A 23,298-nucleotide genomic window follows, 5' to 3' on the forward strand; every position below is an offset into this window, starting at 1 on the left:
CAGTGATCTAAAATAACGTGAGATAATCACAGCACCAAGAACACATACACAGACAAAGTCAGTTGAAATCATTGTAGCAAAGCTGAGAAGTACAGATTGCATATTATAGCCAGCTAAACTAAAGGAAGCCAAAGAAAACTGTATCATCAACGTATCGCTCTGCTGGGCGCGACTGCACGCGGTCGAACATTCACAGCTTGTTTCTTACAGGTATGGTGGAAACATTCTCAAACTACTTTGTGGTCTCTTGGGTCTTCTGGTTGCCACTGGCTGCCGTGAAGCTGTAAAATCCCCTGTAAAACCTCCAACCAGACTTTGTAGCAGAAAAGGTATTGCTCCTGAAATAAGGGGGACAAAGGACACGTCTAATTTTGCTCACCATCTATTCCAAAGCCTGAATTTTAACCCTTCTGCTGGCACTGACCTTGGTTTGAATCATCCCGTGCCGCTGAAGTCTCATCTCTTTCACAATGTTGCTTACGTTAATCTAAAGGTAAAAAAAGAAAACTGTTAAGTACAGATGAAAATGCATGCATGTTTTATTTCAAATAACAGTGATTAATGAAGTGGCTGCAACCATGTTAGTGCTGCTGGGTCGCACTTTGGCACAGCGGTGGTTTAAGAATAGCCAGTTATAGTAGGATCTGCCCCTGCTGACCTATGTGAAAAATTTCACAGCAGTCTATCCGATAATTGTTTTTTATTTTTCCGGAATGTGATAGAACTGTGCCAGTTGCATGACTAAAACCACTAAATGCCAATGAAAACCCATCAAAGTGGATTCCACTCACAGGCAAATCATTCTCGATGAGGCTAAGGATGATGTCAGTACAAATAAGAACTCCTGTACGTCCTATGCCAGCGCTGCAGTGCACAGTGACAGGCCCTTTATGGTGCACCGCCCTCAGGTAGCGGATGAAGCGAACCAGCTGCTCGGAGGAGTGCGGCACGCCGTGGTCAGGCCAGTGTGTGAACTTCAGGTGTCGAACAAAATGTGTTTCGGCAGTCTGGAATGGCAATTCATCAAAAATTTGCACAAAACTTGTATTTATTCATTTTTTACAGTAAGTCAGAAAAGAAAGTGCCCCTCTCTCACCTCACTCTCCACCATACGGATGATCTTGATGTGGAAGTATTCCAGGTACTGTTGGTTCTCGAGGTGAAGCTGGTACCTGCCTACATCCAAAGGCACACCCAGCTTCTCTGGCCAGTATTTGTGACATTTAATCCTTCCCCGCTCTACTTCCTGGGTCATCATGGAAACGACATCGGATTTATTTTCCCAGATCATCTGCCAGAAGGTTTGCACAGTAGAAGGTAAAGGGCCCTGACAGGAGATGTAGAAGAACTCTTCATCGCCAACTTGCATGCGGATGTAGCTGGCATTGATATAGTCCTGATTCTCTCCAACCACAACACGAGTTTTGTCGTCTAAAGGAAGAAAGAGCAAAAATAACACGCAAAAATAGTCTCGGTGTGTTTTTGAGTTTGAGCCACAGCCACTCAGTGGTTAATGAAGCCTTGACTTGAGCATTTTTATCACCAGCATCTCGATGTTTTGAAACCAGACGTGATGAGCGAGCGGTGCATCTGACTTAGAAGTCGAAGACACTGTGAGTTTATGAGGTAGTGATTAATTCTATCACAAATCAGACAGCAAACCTCTGGAATTCATGGTGATAACACAGCTTGTAATATTATTTGTTCCTGATGCTCCTTCATTTATTAAAAATATAAATCCTAGATAATTACAACATCACATACTTGGCAGACTCAGAGAAAATTATAAGTGTGGTACCAGTGAGTTATTGAGAAATAATTTGTTCTGTGTAAATTAAATTGCTTAACTGTTGTACACAAACATCTTCACTCCCTTCTTTTTTAGAGTCAGCTTAAAGTGAGACAATGAAACAATGGAATGCCAAGTCCCTGAGTATCCATTTTTACGAGCTTTAAACCATCAACGAGAAAGATGGAACCCCTAAAAAAGGGAACATAAAAAGTGCAAGGTTTGAATAAATAATAACATTAAATTTTTACACTCAACTTACAGGGTAGGATGTCTCTGTAGCGGTTCTTGTCTCTGTTCTCAGGAGCTTTTCCCACTAGGCAGTTGTCAGAAGGCTTCAGATGCTCCAGAGCCTTAAGTATAAACATGGACATAATAACCACAATAACTTAAGATAATGCATTTTATTTATTTTAATAAACGCTGATTTTCTACAGCATGGATGTTTGTCTGCCGCTTCACAGTGGAACCCATATTGTAGTAAGTTACATAATAACTTCCTTTTTATGAATCCAGTAGTTCACACAAACCATGAACTCTTTGACCAGTTCCTGCTGGTCCAGTTGATGCTGGAGAATCTGGATGAGAGCTTTGACTCTGGAGCCTGAGTACTGGCTGGTCTTTGCAGGGGTAATAAGAGCTAGACTGGCCAGTTCCTCCTCTGATACTATGGGAGGGCCTGAGAAAAATATAGATTAAAAGAAGTGGAGAAAAGGGTCACTTTAACCCTTTAATGCAAACATTTATCTATTTTAACTCAGACTTGTCATTACAGTACTACAGAAACAGGCACCTGTTTGGGATGAGGCCATTTCCTGACCTTTGGTGCTGAATACATCGTCGTCATCATCTTCACTGCTCCAGCCGTCTGACTGGGGTTTCCGGATGTCTTTGCAGGAGTGGTCCAAAAGTTTGCTCACAATTTGTTTCCTGGGGGAGTCAGGGGGCAGGGCAGGGGTGAGACCAGACCATTTTTAGTCTTCGGTAGGAGGGGATGAAATCATGCAAGGCTGAGCTTCCTTTCCCTGCGCCTTTTCCACCTAAAATACAGTATAAACAAAAGGCTAAAATATATTTTTACTACTGCTGTACCTTTCTTTTTTTAAGCCTGCATGGAATAGTACTATACACTTCCTAGCTGTTACACTAACTGACATTTTCTTCTAATGGGGATCACAGTTTACAAGCGTCAACGTTTATCCCACAGTCATCTTTTATTTATTGCTCTTTGCTGCCTCCTTATGGATAATGCTGGTACTCCAGCATACAAAGATGCAGGAGGAGGGGGGTTGAAGAAGAGGACACGAAATATGTAGACAATACAAGAGAGTAGTACTACCTGTCAGAAGCTCCATGCAACATGTCAGTGACATTGAGGGATGGGCAGCAAGCTTGATGAGAAGGGGTGCTGTTACAGCTCTCCTGTTCCACAGACAAAAAGCCAGAGGAGGCAACAGAGGGAAGGAGCAAGATGTTAGCAGCAGATGTTAGTAAAGATGTAAAGAAGGGTACGATTTAATTTTAATAGTTAATAATGTTGCAGTTAGTTTATATACAGTACTGTACAAAAGTCTTGGGCTGTCTTTTCTTTTTCTTTTACTAGGAAAATGAGAAATAGGTGTAGTCGGGTATTGAAACATGAGCAACCACACATGGAAAATGCTGCATACAAGACAAAAACAGAGTTTGTACAACTGTAATGAGCTTGAAAGTCAATATTTGGTATCACCACTTTTATTCTTTAACACAGCCTGAACTCTCTCTGTTTTTGGGATAATGGTCATGCTGAAAAAGAAAGCCTTTCCCAATCAGACGCTTTCCAGGTAGTATTAAATGGTAATGCATTGTACGTCCCCCAACACCCCCAAAGCTGAAATGCAGCCACAATGACAGGACCTTTACCACGTTTTACAGTTGGCCGTAAACCTCTGCTGTGCTTCTTTCCTGACCTCCTTTGTACACACTGATAAAGTTTTGAATCAAAACGTTCAAATTTGCACTCATCATGTCATAAGACCTGTTGCCACAGATTTTCAGTCCATTTCTTGTGTAATTTTCCAAAGCTCTGACTCTTCTCCCTGTTCCCTTTCCTCAAGAATGGGTGAGTGACACTTATTCTTCCTTGAAGACGATTTCTAGGCAAGTTTCAGCAAACAGTAGACAGATCAACTGAGATGTATCTCTCATGTTAACCTTGATTAGGTACCTTTTTAAGGTTCACAGGTCAGGGTTAAATGACTTAACATGCAAAAAACATCCCGCTGAACATGATCAGGTACAGGGACTGGAGCGAAAATGAGTAAAAAAGCAGCCAATGTCCAAAGAAATCTCTGATAGGCCTTCAGAAAGCTGGAGAACGATTGCTCAAGACCACTTTAAGAATTACAAGAAAGTCTGGCTACTTTGAAGCAAAGTTTAAAGAAATGAGAAGTTGCTCAAGACTTTTGCACACTTCTGTATGCTTGTTAGTGTCCACATTACCTGTTTACCTGTAGTCTCATCGGTTACAACTGTCAGTAGGTGAGGTGAGGGAGGGGGCGATGTTAGAACAACATCTGCTTCATTAACCACAGGGTCTGACGTTGCCTCTAAAACAGCAAATGTAGACAAAATGTCAACAAATAACAAGATTAAAATAATCACACTTTTTGTTAATGAAATATTACAAATCTCTCTGAGTCTACAGCTTGTTTTAAACATCTGCTTTCTACAAATCCTAATAATAAGAAGGGGCCACACTTTATTTTAGAGTAAACTAATAAGACATAAGAGGCTGTATTTGTATCAAATTACACAGAGCTAGAAATAATGTTTTTATTAGGCAAATTTTACAAGCCATACCTTCATTAGGCATTATTCAAGACTTTGCATGAGCTTATTTGACACTACAGTTGTGCTGTAATGTGTTGCCAATAACCCTCTAAGAAAGTGTGAGCCTCTAATAATAGGAGTTAACGAGGGATTTGACTTTATGTCTCAATATAGAGTTGTAATGACAACATAGTAGCTATCATAGCCTGGTATTAGGGGATTGGAAAGTGGCATGATATTTTTAAAAACGTGTGAGAGTAGACTGTCAACAAAGTACCACCTACACGTTGTAAAAGTCTGGACACCATCAAGATTTTAAGGGATGACTGAACATGTGATCCACTATGCTTTAGATTTCTTCTAATGACCAACGAATGATCCAGTAGTAAGGTGAAAGTCAGAGACAATTTGTAAGTATATCTTACGGCACTAAATCTGGTTTTCAAAGCGATCTTAATGTATATGTAAGGCACTATAAACATACTATTTCTAATTCTAGTTATGCCTAATTAGACACAAAATATGGATTTTTACATCTTTTACCATAAAATTTAGCGCAGCTTAGGAAATGTATTTGTCAGAGAGCATACCAGGGGGACGGTCCACTGGCCTGTTCAGCATGAGGTCAGGTGAAGAGCAATTATCAGGGTTGGACACAAGAGCAGGCTGCTCAGCTAAAATAGCTTCAGTTTGAGCTGACATGTTGGGCGGTGTAGGTGACTCGGAGTAGGTCAGGGGCCGGACGTCTCTGCAGATGGTGAGCTGCACAGTCCCTTCAGCTTTGCGCAGGATTTCCACCACCTTACTGTGGCTCAGTCCAGACACAATCACACCATTCACCTAGCATGGGCACAAAGAAAATCAAAGCCTCCCCCTGACTATGGAGGTAAAAAAAAAATTATTTGCATTACATACGTTGTTTTGTTACCTCTAACAGAATATCTCCCACTCTCAGGCGACCGTCCTGCTCAGCTACTCCACCTGAGCAAATTTCTCTCACCCTGAGCATGCTGCCATTTGTTCCCCCGACCAATGCAAAACCGAGACCTCCTCCTTCTGGTTTAGTGAACTCCACTTGCATGATGCAATTCTAAGAAGACAAGAATTGAGAAATAAGGAAACAGATTCTCTTATCAGTTTTATAGCTGTGTATTTACAAGGCCAGATTGTATTCTACATTAATAAATTGCCACTGTGTCGTGTACATAAATGAAGAGTAAAGAATGCTTGTCAAACACACAGATAGAGAATACATTAATAGATTGACACTCAGCAGACTCATGTTACAGTGTCCCCTTAGACGGACAATTGTTTAAGCAAAGCAGAAGGTGTACAGGAGAAAAGACCAGGCTAGTGGACAGAAAATACATTTGTTAGTAAACTTACATCCTGTTCTTGGCCGAGAGAGAGACATCTGAATTGTCCAGCAGTCTGATACACAGCTTCAGCTGAAAAAAAAGCCCATTCAGACAAAAAAAAGAGTTAACATGTATATTATTATGCTTTTAGAAAACATCAAGCAAGTTTAACAAAGGGAACTCCTGGAGTTTGGCTCTAAACCAGCAGTGGAACTTTCCTTCTCTACCGATTTGCATCCATGCCACCTTCTGCATCAAAATAAATTTCAAAACAAGACACTTGGAGAAAAAACAGCAACACACACCAACCTCCCACCTCTTCGGACATTTTGAAAGAGAAGTGTTGAGCGGTGTATTTCTTCTATGACAGCAAAACAAAGCTGATCTTTTCAGACTGACCCTCTCCACTTTATACACCGTCACCAGGCAACTGAGATACCTGCCCTATAGACCACTGGCTGTATGGTTCTGACTCTGTGTGCATGTGTGTGCGACGCCTTTGGCCTTGCAGTCCAATACGCCAGTGGAGGGCCAGAGGCTCGCTAATTATTAATCCTGCTGTGAGAGCCCAGGATCTGTCTGTCAGCATTCAGATCACACACATGTAAACGCACACACAGCTGCAAAGAGAGCTATCTGTCAGCACCAAGCTCATGCTTCACCCTGACAATGGGACAGCCGTCAAAGGGATGAATGGTAACTAGTTACTGTGCTGATGATGAAAAGAGTTTGGAAGAAGCAAAAAGAGAAATAAATGAATGTGAGAAAGAAAAAAACTCACCATCTTCAGTAGGAGAGTCTTTCTCTGGGGATACTGGCTCTTCAAAACGAGCAAAGGACTTCCTGTCCTTTTTCCAGTCAAACAGACCTGTCGAAGAAAACAAAGAGATCAAACACTAAAAAATACCTTTGCATTACACACAAGTAATTGTTTTGCTTCCCAGAATTTTAAGGTTTTCTGGTAATGATTGAACCTAAATTATCATTGTTGAGCGCAAACATATTTGGTTTCTAAGCAATGCATCATTGCATATACTGCATAGAAACCAAACTATCCTGTTTAGCTGTCCTTGGAGTCCCGATCAAGTGAAGTCATGCCATAAATTCTTTGGAAGCACTTACCGTTCCACTTACCCCTGGGGGTCACTGGCTGCTCTTCTCTGTAACAGACACAAGAACAGACTCATTCAAAGAAAGAAAGGCAAACACTAAAAACATTATCTCTCGAACCATTAATACCTGATGACTTTTAGTTTCACTTTACGTGGAGCGATCTCACAAGCTTTGACTGCATCCTCTAGTGTCATTCCCAGCGTGCACCTTCCACAGATGTACAGGATCTTGTCATTGGGTTGGACACTACCCTCCTCGCTGGCAGGGGAACCTGGCACCACCTCCAGACAGTAGATGCCCTGCCATTTACTACCAATGCCACCTGTCAGCTTTATTCCTGGAAAGGGCACGCACAGAGATTAATTCAAATAATATATGACTGATGTGCTTCTATGCCGTAAGTCGAAGTTTATATAAAGTCCCACCCAGCTGTCCTGAAGGTGTCTTGTGTAGGACAATATCAGGCAGGCTGTCACAAGAGGGTGGAGCCACCAGGTTGCTCACTGCTCTCCCTATTGTCATACTCAGTCTCCTTGGAGATGACCTGAGAATAGTCATGGCAACGTCATCTGCCACACTGGTAACATCGTGGCCATTTACCTGGTAAAAGATGACAGACAAAGAACAGTTGTCATATCAACAGGACACGCTTAATGATTACTTTAAATGTGCAGGCGCAAGTTTTGGTGCATACTGTGACGAGCCTGTCTCCTGCCCTGAGTCGTCCATCTGCCTTGGCTGGATTGTCCAATATTTCCTGTATGTAGTAGCAGTTGTCTAGTTTGCTTCGAGTGATGGTGAACCCAAAGCTTCCACTTCTGGACTTAGTCAGAACCACTGACAGCTCAAATTCTTTAACCAATCCCTGTGAGAATAGAAATTAGAAGGTCATGATTTTAAGAAGAAAACAAGAAATTTTTTAATTTGATGGCAGTGGCAAAAGTTTGTGTGGGGGATATAAAAAGCTTCAAAAGTCAGTGGTCCTAAAAAGAAACACCTGGAGGAACATTTGACACTAATAAGGTTCATTAGCACCAGGTCAGTAACATGTATATAAAGAGTATATAAAGATAATCTTAGAGATGCAGAGGTTCAGAGAATCTGTGGCGACGCTTTTTATATTTTAATGTTTTTTGGAGATTTTTATCACAATTTCTTCTGATAATGAGTAGGTGGCACTCACAGGGATCTTTTTCTTTGGAAGAAGAATCATATGATCCATGCCTTTTAGGTTGGTCAGATGCTGCCAACACCAGCCCTTTGATTTTAACATAGAGGGGAGACCCTGGGTTAACTTAGCCAGTCGATAAACAGCGTGATGTAACTGCTTATCCTGATTGCCAATGTTAGTGAATCCAGAATGGAAAGATACCCGGGGTATGTCAAACTGTCTTCATAGTATAGGGCAGAGTAGCACTGCATTAAAAACAGAGCTGACTGTCGTTCCTGTTTTTAATGCAGCCTGCTCCATAGGCTCAGGAACGCTTCCAGAAATCATCCTCTGTGAATCCAGAATGTAAATTCAAGCTTACATATATGAACATGATACAGAAACACCACCATCTCCTCTAGATGTCTTATGAGGGACCATACAGCTTGTTATTGGCACTGAGTTCAAAAGCCTGCATCTCCGTTGGTTTAGGGTTACATTAGTGCCTATGGAACTGGCACCTTGCATATTTGGAAAGGCACCATCAATGCTGAAAGGTATATACAGATTTTAGAGCAACATACGATCCCATCCAGAACACCTCTTTATTAGGGAAGACCCTGCATATTTCAGCAAGACGATGCTAAACACCATACTGCAGCTATTATAACAGTAGAAGAACCGAGGCGCTGAACCGGCCTGACCTTTCACCAGTTGAAAAAATGAACAACATAAGACATAAAAATACAAAATAAGACTCTGGACTGTTGAGCAGCTAGCTATTAGACAAGAATGGGAAAACATTAATCTCTCAAAAGTCCAGTGATGGTTCTCTTCAAAAAACTTAATGGAAAACTAGCAGGCAAACTAATATTGATGAAAACACAGCTAAATTTAAGCAGTGGCATAAAAATAGAACATCATCGACTTGCCTTTCTTCGACTCTCTTCCTCTTCCTCATCATATTCGTCATCATCATAATCTTTGTATTCCTTTTCTTTCTTTTCTGGTTCTTCTCTAAATTGGATCGGAGCAGCCGGGGGCAGCAGTGTGGGGGGCAGCACTGGGGGAGGTGGACTAGGACAGGGAGCCACAGAGATAATCTGAGCTGTGATAGGGGTCAGTGGTGGAGGTTGAGGTGGGGGCACCATGGGGCGGCTGATCTTGGACATGGCTTTGTAGTGACTTGGAAGAAGCCCCTGCTGGATTGGGTGGTGCTTGGTTTTAGGGGGCTGTGTTGTGAGTGGCTGGGAGGGATGTGCCAGGGAACAAGTGGTGGGGGTGTCAGATAAGAGGTTGAGGGCCAAGGTGGTGGGGTTGGGGTGTGGATACTGCAAGCTACTTGATGTTTGAGAGCTAAAGTTGGCTGTTTGAGTGCTAGCGGTGGGAAGCATGTGAGGAGGCTCCAGTGTGGAGCTGATGGTCAGGTACTCTTCATCTGCCATGATAGTGAGTCCATTTCCCATGAGGCAATAGGTGACACTTCCATCTGCCTCCTCTCTGACTCCACTGCCGATTAAAAAAAACATTTATTTTGTAGTCTACTTAAAATTAAGCCAAATGTTCATGTTCATCCTAACAATAAAACTCTGTCCTGATAAAAGACATCTGCACGAGTTTTGAAAATAACCACACAACATGCACATCAACACATGACAGCTGGCATCTGAAACATTACCTGGTATACACAGAGTTGGAGCCAGTCTTAGGACAGACATCAATAAGCATCACAGTAGAGCTTGAGGTTGTTGCGTCCTCCTCCTCCACATCTTTGCTCTTCTTTTCTGCTTCTGCTTCCTTTTGTTGCTCGAGCTTCCCAGCAGCTAGTTGGGCCTCTGTTGGAGCAGGTGGAGACCCAGAGCCAGGCGAGGTAGGTGAGGCAGGTGATGCTGGCGAGACTGGTGAAGGAGGAGATGTAGGTGATGTTGGTGAAGGAGGTGAGCGAGGGGAAGATGGTGGAGTCTGTTGTGTCTGCACTTCTGCCTTGAGATCCTCCTGGCTCTCTGGGAGTTGTGAAGCTGCAGGAAGTTCTGAGTTTTTCTCTGTTTTGCTGGTCGGCTCCTCCTCCTGGTTGGAGGGCTTTTTGAGGAGCTCGCTGTAGTCCTCCCCCAACCTGATGTCCAGAGACCGCGATCGAGCATCACGGAGGGATGTAAGAGTCTGTAGAGTCAGACAGAAAGTACAATGGTTTGTCTAAAAATGTCTGCCTTGGGACTGGATTTACAGTGATTCATGAGTATATTAGCTCACCAGTGAGTTATTATCTCCATCATTCAGTGCTCCTGGTCCAGGTCGGCAGATCAGCAGATGAACCTCAGAAGGAGCACCACGTAGCAAAAGCAAAACCCTCTGAGACAAACAGAAAAGAAACTTTGAATTGGTTAAAAATGAGACAGACTTACACTCAACAAAAATATAAACACAACACCTTTGTTACTGCTCCCATTCCCCATGGGATGGACGTAGAGACCTAAAATTCATTCCAGATACACAATATAACCATCCCTCCCAAACAGTGGTCACAAATCAGTCCAAATGTGTGGTAGTGGGCACATCTGCTATATTGAGATAATCCATCCCACCTCACAGGTGTGCCACATCAGGATGCTGATCTGACATCATGAGTAGTGCACAGGTGTACCTCAGACTGCCCACAACAAAAGGCCACCCTGGAATGTGCAGTTTTGTCTCACAGCAAAATGCCACAGATGCCACAAGCAATGAGGGAGCGTGCAATTGGCATGCTGACAGCAGGAATGTCAACCAGATCTGTCGCCCGTGCATTGAATGTTCATTTCTCAACCATAAGCCGTCTCCACAGGCGTTTCAGAGAATATGGCAGCACATCCAACCGGCCTCACAACCGCAGACCTCGTGTAACCACACCAGCCCAGGACCTCCACATCCAGCAGGTTCACCTCCAAGATCGTCTGAGACCAGCCACCCAGACAGCTGCTGGAACAATTGGTTTGCACAACCAAACAATTTCTGCACAAACTGTCATGCCCGTCGTCCTCATCGGGGTCTTGACCTGACTCCAGCTCGTCGCCGTAACAGACTTGTGTGGGCAAATGCTCACATTCGATGGCGTCTGGCACGTTGGAGAGGTGTGCGCTTCACGGATGAATCATGGTTCACATTGTTCAGGGCAGATGGCAGCTGAGAATGTCCCAGTTCTTGCATGGCCAGCATACTCACCGGACATGTCACCCATTGAGCATGTTCGGGATGTGCTTGACCGGCGTATACGACAGCGTGTACCAGTTCCCACGAATATCCAACAACCTCGCACAGCCATTGAAGTGGAGTGGACCAACATTCCACAGGCCACAATTGACAATCTGATAGACTCCATGCGACGATGTGTTGCACTGCATGAGGCAAATGGTGGTCACACCAGATACTGACCGGTTCTGGGTCCCCAGACCCCCAATAGTGCAAAAAACTGCACATTCCAGGGTGGCCTTTTGTTGTGGGCAGTCTGAGGTACACCTGTGCACTACTCATGATGTCAGATCAGCATCCTGATGTGGCACACCTGTGAGGTGGGATGGATTATCTCAATATGGCAGATGTGCCCACTACCACACATTTGGACTGATTTGTGACCACTGTTTGGGAGGGATGGTTATATTGTGTATCTGGAATGAATTTTAGGTCTCTACGTCCATCCCGTGGGGAATGGGAGCAGTAACAAAGGTGTTGCGTTTATATTTTTGTTGAGTGTAAAATGTGCACAGATATCTGACCAACATATGTGTAAAAGCAACGCTGCTAATACCATTGTAACTTCTTGGCAGTACAGAGAAGATTAAATGACACAAGCACAATGACACAAACTGCTTTCTATTTCAAGTGGTACAAGATTAAAGGATTAGTGAAACAATGAAGTGAATGAGACTTGAGAGAGAACAAGGTCACTTGTGTTACTTATACACTCGGCAGTCCATTCATGATTATCCATTGTTCTTCCACAGGTTTACACAGTTTTAAGGCTACATTGGCTATTTTGCAAACAGGTTTATTTTGCTTTTTAGCTTCTTATGGTCCAATTGTCCACACACATTCTTGTCCTCTTATAAATATAAGAAATAAAAAACAAACTAAACAAAAAATACACTATCTGATATAAACATATAAATTCTACCTGATAGGGAAGATTCTTGAGAGGCTCTTTGTTGACAGTCAGGATGATGTCTCCTTCCCGCAGCAGGCCACTTTCCTGCGCTGGCTGACCTGGGAACAGACGTTTGATGCGGACCACGCTGCTGCGGTCTGGTCCTGAGTGCAGCTGGGAGATATAAAAGCTGAAGCCGAGGCCAGACAAGCTCTTCCTCAGCACCACCTCACGTGTGTTTTCTACGAACGAGATGAAAGGAAACACTTGAGCATTAACATGTGAATTATGATCTTTAGCAACGTGCTAAGAACATTTTTCAATTCAGTGTCACAAATGCATGTATATTTCTTTTCTGTAATTATTATTTGGTAATACATTTTTCCCAATTTATTTGACTTTTTTTCCTACTATTACCAGTAAAGAAGGGAAGGCTACGTGCCAGCGAACAGGAAGCTTTAAGGTTTCAGTGGATGCAATCCCAAGGGACTGAGGCGGCATCAGCCCTAGATGACTCTGACAGCAACCACAATGTAGCTGTCAGATGACTCACAGTCACCTCTGGGCCATGTGTGCATGAGTGTGTGTCCCTGACACTGTCTATCTTTTCTTTTTTATTACGAGGGTAAATGCCCCTTCGTCTCCCCTCTCACCATCCGTTACAAAGCTGTAGTCCTTGGCTCGACCACTCAAGGTCGTTTCCATGGAGACTTCAGTCCTGAGGGGCTGTGTGTGTGATGCACTGTGGACCAAGGTAGGGCAGGGCGAGTCAGGTCTAGGCTCCAGAATTACTGTGGGCTCCCTCTCGAGCAGCAGGCTCACCACCTATAGGGAGCAGATGACGCACATACTTCCCCTTAATATGCTTGATAAATTTAATTGAACAAATAGCGTCACAGCGGGAACAGAGAATAATGTGTAGCAGCACTGGTTCCTGCCATTTTTTCACTGTGAATAACGCTTCCTTAAAAAAGGTTATGGTGGAAAGGTCTAAAGAGTCAGGTCAAGTCCTTGTAATAGTGAATTCAATAGTTTGGACTTTAGTGCTTTTGTCATTATGTTAACTTTTATGGTTTTATATTTAAGTTAATTTAACTAAAACAGACTCATTAGGGAAGGATTATCATCATGGATCACGAAAACATGGATTTAAAGAGATGAAGAAATACGTAACCTCTGTGAAGGACAGTCACTTAGCACTGATATTAATGTAAACATATCAGCAAACGAGAACATTTGTGTGTGTGATTGTGTTTCATTGCATGAGCAAGTGTTCATGCCCGTGTATGTATACCTCCCCAGTCCTCTTCAGGAACTCGACAGCTTGATGGTGAGTCACGCCCCTCAGGTTGGACCTGTCAACCTCCAGCAGTCTGTCACCTGTCATACGCACAAACACAAACCTCATCATCATTAGCAGCATCCGAACCGAAACGGTTTGCGATGTGTGTGCGTGTGTGTGTATATGTGTGATGACATATCACCAAACTTTAAAGTCTCTCCTGCTCACTGAGGCACGAAACAAGTCACAGCACAGAGGTTTACAAAATGTAAATAACAGCAACAGCAAATGTTTTATAATATAATTTCTCAAATACATTTTTATGATCTTTGGGGTTTAGACTTTTATTATCTTACTGTTCAATACACAATCACTTATGTAATATGCTGCATATGGAAGCTTAAGAACTTTTGTGTCAGATTCATAATTTATAATGCTGCGATGATGATGATGATGTTAGGGGGACTGTTATTAAGGATATAATTACAATGTAACAACTGATAAACTTAGAATTTATCCAGAATTTAGAAGTTTGATATGGATCCTGCACATTTTAATCATTTATTTTTTTATAACCCTTTACCTTTTTCAACACCTGATCATATCTTCTACTTCCAAATTAAAAGATTACCAATTTGAATGCGACCATCCTGCTCAGCAGCACCTCCAGGCACCAGACTCTTGATGTAAATGCCTCCATCATGCACATTAGTGTTAATTCCTCCCTTTGGCAAGACAGAAAAAAAGAGGAAATTCATTTGGCTGACAGTAAAGCAGTGATCTTACAAAGTTTATATGATTCATATCAATTCAAATTCAGTTAGTCAAGATAAAGTATTTGACATCATATCAAGAACATATTGTATTTTTACAGCTTCCTTATCCAAAATGATTTTTCTTCAAAAATGATTCCGTAAAGAAACCAAACTCTACTTTCTTTTACAACTAGAGAAAATGAGGAAAGCACTCTTCATTAAAACATTTCACTCACAGCAACACTGATGCCAAGGCTTCCACTGCTTTTCTTCAGCTCCACTACAAACCGCTCGCCTGTTTTAAGGCTCAAGATAGAGGGCGACCGAGAGTAAATGTCCTGAAAAAGACGCAGAACAGAGGATTAATGTTAGATTACAAGAAATGATTTCATGAAAAATTACATACAGTAACATGAAAATGTATTGTAATGTTTAGAGGTTATTTCTGCAAGTAAAATGTGAAATTAAAAAACATTTTGATTTAGAGTGTTCGTACTTGTTACTTGAGACTTTTGCAAAATGTGGCAGTTATTCAAAACAATTCTGTAAATGTATGCAAGTTTAAATTAAGTGTCTGCAGCCTATAATATTATAGGTAACAGTGTAAATGTTGCAGTTATAATGACTTTGAAATAATTTAACATCTGTACTGAACTGAAAATAAATAGATCGTTAAAGTGTTCCTAAAAAAGAAAGGAATGAATGAGGGCATATCTTTGGGACACTTCTGAATCCTGTGAATGACGACATCTCTTAGTTTTATCCAATTAATGTGAGCACTTAATCTGTTTATCAGTTGGCATTGGACTCTAATATCAGCTTTGACAGCACTGCTTCTTTTAAAAACAGTAAAGTCAATCGTCTCTAACCGCTGTCTTCTGAGCACTGGTTCTAACCTGGGCATCGTGTATTCGCACCACAGGAATGTGAAGCTTCCTGTTGCGTTTTGGAGTTGCCATGCTGGACAATGTGATGACATCCTCGAGTTCCTCCACTCGGTACTCTGTGCTACTCAGGGTAGTCTGTGACCCAAAGTTCCTCTCCAACGCTAATCCAAGAGTACTCTGACTCAAAGAACTTTGTCTGTCCTTCAGTGACTCTGAGAGGAAAACAACCAGGTGGCATTAAAACCATGAAATAACTACTACTCTGCACAGTATGATCTGATAATAATTTATAAATATTTGAAGGATGGACGGAGAAAGCAGTGGGCCGATCTTACGCTTAGGCTGGGACACAATGAGCTCCACCTCATCGGGGCTGCTCTGTAAGATGGCAGCAGCATCACTGAATGTCACTCCTTCCAAACTAGTCTTATTTAGTGAGATGAGACGTCCACCTGGAAAAATCAGCAAATCACCTTCAAGTCCTTATGACAGATCACGTCCAATCTAATTGTGTATCTTGCTCTAGATATTTTATTATACATTTTCATCCCGTATCTATATTTTTAATCTGCATCGTTTGAACTTTGCACCTGGTTTAATTCGTCCATCTTTCTCTGCAGGGCCATCAGGCACAATGGAAGCAATGAAGATCCCAAGGTCAAGTTTGCCTGTATTGTCCTCTCCCACTATCACAAAGCCTGAAACAGGAGCAGAGAATATGAAGACTTTTACTAAAGAATCACTTGTTGTTGCTGTTGTTGTTATACCAGGAATTTTATCTCTCTCAGCTAAATCTGAGCTAATAAACTCACCAAAGCCCAGTTTGGGATCTTTCTTCAGGGTCACGCAGACTATCTCTCTCTCTGGTGGGGTCCGGGTTGGTGTATCAACTGCAAAACGTATGTTTTTAATATGATAAACAGGCAGCAGTAAACTATTTATATACTTTGTTTGCCTCGTTATTGTGCACTGGGTCACAGGGGCAGGTCAAATGTATGGTGTGGGTTTAGGTCATAAACAGACCAAAACATTAAGACTTGTACGCACTTTAGAAATGTTCAAATCAACATATCTGGAATTAGATCTAAACACATGAAGAAAACATGTGGACTCCACATAGGAGAGCCCCTACTGAAAAGAAGAAGAACTATTGTTGTGAGGGGACAATGTCAGCCAGACAACCAGACTGTCACTCTACTTTAACTCTGTGACCATCAAATTTCAAAAACCTAATATGACTTAGAGGCTACCAAACAGATGTCAGGTGCTCCATGCTGATTTAGTGTGTTACTCAAAGACTTGTTGTATTTATATTTTATTTGTCAGCTCACCTCGAATGGAGGATGAGGCATCAGAGTCCTGCTTCTGTAGTGACATACTGGACATCATCCTGGGAAGAAGCTCTGGCGTACTACAACATATGTTCACGGTAACATTTAGCTAAATCCACCTATATTTTTGTGATAATAACATGAAACTCATTATTAAGGGCTACCTCCAACACTGTCGCTCTTTTACATCCCTGAGGTCTCCCGTTTCGGGCAGATCCTTGTTCAGCTCTCTACTCATCTCTCTCCTCATCTCTCTCTGTTGGCGGAGCCGAGCCTCCAATTTGGCAGTCAGGTCGTCACAGGACTTGGACAGGGAGTCTGGTTGACCGGGCGCCAATCCTACATGGTTCAACATGCCCTCTGAGCAGGATATCCGCCTTAAGTTCAGGTTACGACCCCTGTAGGCGGATATGTACTTTTCCATGTTTTCATCTGGAGAAACAAAGTAGAATCAGGTGCTGCTTGCTCTTTGTTATACTTGGTTAAAACCTTTTTTTTAATATTAGCACTGCTAAACCCTGAAACAATATTTTTTGCTCACAGTACTCATTTCTTTCTCCATTTAGGAATAAATATGATCAGTTTTTCCTACCAATCCCATCTCCAGAAGAAATGAGAAAACAATCAATCAATCTAAGACAAGTTATCCTATCCAGTGAGAGAAGAAAAAACAAACACATTTTAAAGTCTTAATTGGGATCAGGCTGGACAGAGAAGAGCTCTTAGTCTGATTTCTCTTTTTTTTTTGTGCAGTTTAAATTTTAAACAATCAAAATATTCCCACCTGGGATTAAGGTGTGGTTTAGCTGTCGTGACATCATCTCGCTGTGAAACTTGTGCTGTGCTGAGCAAAGGTTCAGGAGGTATTGTGCTATTTTTGAGCTTTCCGTTACAAAACCATGCTTTTTCCCACTGGGGCCACCACACTCTATAATCAGTTTACGCCGCTGAAAGACATAAATCATTATTTAGTTCCTCTGAGCTTCATAGCAATACTACCTCTGCAAAGTAATGTCTTACACAGCTTAGCAAAGTCTGACTGAAAGGCCATATTTTTTTACCCCAGTGGATATGGAGTCAGTTTCCCTCCAGAGGAAGCGTCTGGTAACAGTCCGGATGTGGTTCTTCATCTCGTACACGATGATTCCTTTGGCACAGACTCCCAAGACCAACTCTCCAACCACCGACCTTTTCTCTCGCCCCACACGGTGGAACATAACTCCATACTCTGGTAGCTGCTGTGCAATCTGATGTGCACATGGTTTTCAGATTTTGTGGGACTCAAAATCTGGGAGTTTAGCTCTTGATCCTAACTCTCATATATACATGTATTTATAAACTAAGCAGGACAGTAAAACTGTCAAATTTAAAAAAAAAATAGTAGTAGTAATAAAAAAGTTCACCGAGACTTATGACTATAGCATACATACAGTAACTAAAGGACAATATAAGCTACTTTTTAAACGAGTCTGTGTACATGTGTGGGAATAAATGCATTATTAGTGTGGTTACCTTTAGGTACTCCATTTCTGCCTCTTCTGGCAGCATCTGTGCATGACTTGCATGTAGTCTTGGCAACTCTTCCTTGACGCTGGGCAGGGCAAGCTTCTCAAGCATCCTCTTGGACACATAGTGCTCTGGTTGGTAATAGTTCTTGCCATATAACTAAAAAAGAGACACAAAAAGGATGAGGATACACACTGACAGATAATGCTGCTCCTTAAAGACATGCTGCAAACATGATTGTTATGTCCTCTGTACCTCTGACATGTAATCACCAAACTCAGCCTGCAGCGCAAGAGCAGCCAGGAATAAGCCTGTCTCCTCATTACAGTAAAGCCTGTCCTCCAAGATATCCTTACGCAGCTGTAAGTAGTACTGGTGACGAGTCAGTTTGTGCCTAGGAAGGAGGAACAAAAAAAGAAGAAAAAAGGCAACAGTGGGTTTAACTAAATACATTTCTGAAAATGAGCTTCCTGCATATGAGTTCATCGTGAAACCACTGCAGCACTTACAGAATGAAGGAGATATCATCAACAAAAAATTTGACTCGAAGAAACACCAAAAAGGATGATATCTGCCCTTTTTTCCAACTGTCAGGGGCAACTTTGGAGATTTTTGTTTCATGTTCCAAAAAGAAATATTCATCATCTGCAGAATGCCAAAGAAAAGCTTCTTTAGCCACATTTGTCTGAAGTGACTAAAACATCCAGTTGCGGAAAGACAGATTCAAAGTCATTTCAGTTTTTTCTGGAAAGGTATTCAGATAAATTACATATTCAAATATTTTTTTTACTGTCAATCCTTTCTCACAACCAGTGCACTCAAGATAGATCAGGTCCTATTTATTATGGGCTCTTACCATCTAGGAAGGCAAGACCAAAGTAAAAGTGTTCCACCAAGTTTGCGTGCGCGACCACCATGTCAAACACATCTCTTGCTCTGGACTTAATATCACAGCGAACCACCACGTACTGTCCATTAGGCATCACAACAGTCACTTCTCTCTGAGACGAACATGAACGGCCCTTTCTGGACTGTGGCGTGTACACACAAAACACACAGACACACACGTACATGTACATACATATACAAATACTATACATGCAATTATGCAAATAGACACAGTTCAGCATGCGAGAAAGGAAAAGCTAAAAGAATAGGAGCAAACAGAAGTGTAAACCGAAATTGCTTATGGGCAAGTGAGCCGAGATTATTCATTTACCACAATAGATCCTGGAAGCTCAAGAACAATTTGTTGCTCATCTGGCATTCTGACGAACTCGGGACCCAATGCCTGGAAAATAAAATTAATTAAACAAAAAAAAATAATATGTATATATTATTAGCTGGAATACATCTGACAGGTTGTCATTCCTCACTAAATGATCAACTGTATACAGAGATTTTAGTTCACCTGCACTGACTACTCTACAGTTCACTGTCATTCTAATACAGCTACATGCACACAGATCCACAGCATGCACGTTTACTCCGTGCCCTGCAAAAACATTTCACTTGACTTATGTCACTGATACATTCAAGTTCGTTTCTGAGCTTACCTTAGATTTTCTCTGGCTCAGACTAAGCGAGGAGTCGCTGAATGTGATGGAAGGACTGTGAGATCTGCCTGATGTCTTCGGAGAGATGTCGTGATGGGGACTCCTACCGAGCCAACTGCAATTGCTGTCCCTGTGACGAACCCCACGAGGGATTCTGAAGGGAGAGAGGTGGGTGGGGAAGGACAGATTGTGTAATAGTTGTGCAGGCGAGTTGGAAAAGTCAAACAACAAGAAAATGTCAGATCCCCTCAAAGTCAGTACAGACAATAAGGACGGGGGAAATGAGGAGCGGAAAGATTTATCTGTGCTGACATGAATGCACAGATAGCATCCTTCTACACTCTTGGTAGAAGGTCCAGTGATGGTGTGTATATATGCATGCATATATACATGCCTTTCTAAAGAAGATTGGTACAACGATGTGGGAGAGCTTCTCGGTCTTTGTCTCCATGGTCTTTGAGGTAAACTCCCTATAAAACATATTAAAAATGTTGTTGTTTTTTAAATAGTACACATATATATGTTCTGACTGTAAAATGCATTAAACAAAAATAGATACAAAACATAAAAGCATGCATAATTCAAGGATTACATCCAGACACTAAAGTGATGCATTTTGACATGAAACAAACTTCTTTGAAAGACATCCTGTGACTTCTGTTCAGGATTTGGTTTCAGCCAAACGAAACGCATACCTGACTTTGAGTCAGAGTCCGTTGAATATCTTCTACCTTCAGCACTTCCTTCGCTGAAGTCTGAAAATGGCCCTCTCTTTCCTGTCATCCAGGTAAGAAATAAAAGATGACAGCAATGTTTAATCTGGTTCTTTGTCTCTGCTGCCCTGAGACACTAAGATGTTTGGACAGACCTGCAGGAGGTTTTAGCTTGGAGCATCTCGCTCAGTATCTGATTACTGGCTCTCGCAGGATCCTAATCCTGGGCTTGCTTTAGGTTAAGATTTTAATCCTGTTGTCCGGTGTTCAGTCTTGAGTCAAACCAACAGTGACTGCAGCTACGTCCAGGAAATATGTAGATGACACCTCTTAAAGGTCAAATTTATTTAGGACGCATTAGGATTATTTAGAAATTAAATGAAATGACTCAGCTTTTTATGTGTGTGTTGTATGGACCTAGTTTAAATCAAACATTTATCTCAACTGTATCACGCTCACCATGAAGTCTTTCTCTGATCATCAGACTTCTGCCGCTCAGAGGGACATTGCTGTCTGGCAGAGATGTCTGGTCCATCTGGAGGAAAAAGAACCCCTGCTATTCACAGACACTTTCTTTTTTTTTTCATTAGTGCACAGTATGGCATTAATTTCACACACAGAATAGGCTGATGAGAATATAAAATATCATCAGACATGACCTTAGTGTAGAAAGTCTTTTTTTTCCGACTCACTGATTCATGAAAAACCTCCTCCACCAGCTGCCTGATGACTTTGGCGGGGGGCAGCAGGATGGAGGCTTTGAGCTGGGATTCGCAGGCTTCCAGGATGGAGTTGAGGTTTACCCGGCGGTGAGACAGGTCCTCACACATGCTGAGGAGGAGGCTGTTTAGATGGTCACTCAACTGAACCGGCTGAAAGTGAGAATTTAAATAATAATTACAACAGCTGAGTTGTGATGGTTAATGAGAAAATAACTGATGATTTTATATAAGGGGCTACTACCTGATTTTGAGGTAGGTGAAAATCAACTGACCAGTAGAGAGTCATACCCAGTGAATACACCAGCATCTATGCAACAGATAAAACCAGGTTTACTTTTGCATTCCTTCATAATGTGTTATAATAGTGACGATACTTATATATGAATGAGAGTGAAGTTTTTCCAGTAAGAAGCAAGTAAGAGTAAGAACAAGATAGATACAGTAGATCAACGTGAGCTGGTTTGCACAGAGAATCTTTAAAACAATAAAAATAAATCTATTTCAAGCATGATTGATTAAATCGGGGGTATGCCATATACTGGATGTATAAAATAGAAATGCAGATTACTGAAGCAAAAGGGAGCAGGCAACAACACATTGTGCTTTCTTTTTTGGAGTTTTAAGGCATATTTCTTGAACATGAATTCTATATAGTGGTTTTTCAAATACGAAATATTGTTATATATATAAATGTATGATCATTTTCACATTATAATTTGTTTTTAATAGTTACTTTTTTGGACAATGTACACACGTAAGGCTCACAAGTGCAGATTTCAGGTCGTGATTCTCTTTCTTCAGCCACTAGATGGCGCACTTACACCTTATTCGACCTTCAGCTCCAGACATCCTAAGATTTTCCACTCAATGAAAGAGACACATCAGTTTATGTCTGGATTGATTCTTAACGTCGCGAAGTCACTGCAGAGTTTAAAGTTGCTAATAAGCTGTAAAGCTACAGGCTCTAGTACTCTGCACTATTTGAGAAATCTGCCTTCCACTTTCACGTGAGATACGGGTACGAAAACACGCGCACTGACCCTCTCTGTGGCAGGTTTGGTTGAGCTGGCACGGCCCTGCAGCATCTCCGGAGCGGCGAATGTGGAAACCTCATCTGATAGGCCACAGTTCTTAAATGCTAAGGTACCAGTGGCTGACAGCAGCAAGGAGGTGGGGCTTATGATACTGCACATATTGTTTTGACCTGAAAAAAAGGAAACATTTATGTACTATCGGCTTTACTGTAGTTTTACACTAAAGTCCCACTGAGGGAAGCAAGAATGCACGATATGTTTAAATGGTTTCATAGATTTTCCACTGGCGCAACATGATAGTATGGTCGTGGCGTTATAAGGCATGATGTATGTGAGGCTAAAATAACAGGGAGTGAGGTGGGGAGGGTCCTAAATGCTTTACCCTTATAAGAGACATCCACTAAAGACTCTGCAGTGCCCAGCAGCAAGGACCAGACCTCCTCCTCCAGCAGAGGTCCCCCTCGTGCCTCCAGTACTTCAGCTAATGTAACAAACGTGCTGCTCATTCTGCACACACTCCACGTATGCACCTGAGGGGGAATGCACACGGAGAACATATGCATAATACACACCGTTACATATGCAAATTGCGACTCATTAGAGGCATTTTTGATAGTAATATTCTAAAGAGAGGGTTAATTTTCCTCGCTTTACATGCAAATCAGGTATGTACAAGAGGCTGTATGTGAAAGTAAGACATGCACACATGACACTTAGTTGTTATTCTTTATGCCAGACTTATTATATATTTCCCTCAATATTTTTGACTTTAGAGGGAGAGCTGTAAGAGATTCTGGGACATTTCATAAACACAAAAATCCTTTTCACTGATTCAGACTACTTTAGTGCTTTGATCTTACTGCCTGTCACTTTCTCTGCCACTCCCATCTACTAATTGGCTTTTCTCTGACCTGGGGGCAGTCCTGAGGAAGCTTTCATTCTTGCACCAAAGCAAGTGTGTCATTATCCCAAGTTAGTTTGTTACATACTATGCAGTTACCACATCTATATACAGCACTTTGAGTGCTGCATATAGATGTATTTTTCTTACTTTGAGCATTATGGTGGTTGCTGAGCAGTTTACTATTTTATATAGATGAACATCCAGTTGGACTGGACCTAAACTTGCCATTGTTTGGGACGACTGTGATAAAAACAAGTAATGACGCTTATG

The 23,298-nt window shown here is 41.8% G+C and overlaps 1 protein-coding gene across 2 annotated transcripts; it reads right to left on the reverse strand.

Moving 5' to 3' along the window:
- Positions 1 to 227: 227 nt before the first annotated feature.
- Positions 228 to 22,630, reverse strand: ptpn20 (protein tyrosine phosphatase non-receptor type 20). Of its 2 annotated transcripts, none has more exons than XM_085369943.1 (46): positions 22,507 to 22,630; positions 22,131 to 22,294; positions 21,332 to 21,397; positions 21,061 to 21,240; positions 20,828 to 20,903; positions 20,351 to 20,431; positions 20,050 to 20,125; positions 19,656 to 19,809; positions 19,319 to 19,390; positions 18,956 to 19,130; positions 18,609 to 18,744; positions 18,355 to 18,493; positions 18,106 to 18,258; positions 17,655 to 17,840; positions 17,378 to 17,540; positions 16,758 to 17,025; positions 16,594 to 16,673; positions 16,075 to 16,152; positions 15,853 to 15,960; positions 15,598 to 15,714; positions 15,272 to 15,474; positions 14,612 to 14,713; positions 14,252 to 14,345; positions 13,633 to 13,718; positions 12,992 to 13,163; positions 12,369 to 12,580; positions 10,472 to 10,570; positions 9,900 to 10,381; positions 9,154 to 9,730; positions 7,766 to 7,936; positions 7,497 to 7,671; positions 7,198 to 7,408; positions 7,081 to 7,118; positions 6,740 to 6,826; positions 5,987 to 6,048; positions 5,529 to 5,690; positions 5,191 to 5,440; positions 4,271 to 4,377; positions 3,129 to 3,211; positions 2,583 to 2,719; positions 2,320 to 2,468; positions 2,052 to 2,142; positions 1,097 to 1,431; positions 792 to 1,007; positions 425 to 487; positions 228 to 338 (listed from the first exon to the last, which is right to left on the reverse strand). In XM_085369943.1, exons 1-46 carry the CDS (start codon positions 22,628 to 22,630, stop codon positions 228 to 230), a joined length of 7,071 nt encoding a protein of 2,356 aa, XP_085226069.1. The 2 variants fall into 2 exon arrangements, with proteins under 2 accessions (XP_085226069.1, XP_085226068.1); XM_085369942.1 differs by having other exon boundaries at positions 20,983 to 21,240.
- Between the last annotated feature and the right edge of the window lie 668 nt (positions 22,631 to 23,298).

The sequence above is a fragment of the Diplotaxodon limnothrissa genome, linkage group LG13, assembly GCF_057381915.1.
Source record: "Diplotaxodon limnothrissa isolate DT_005_m linkage group LG13, D_limnothrissa_male_GT1.1, whole genome shotgun sequence".
NCBI lineage: Eukaryota > Metazoa > Chordata > Actinopteri > Cichliformes > Cichlidae > Diplotaxodon > Diplotaxodon limnothrissa.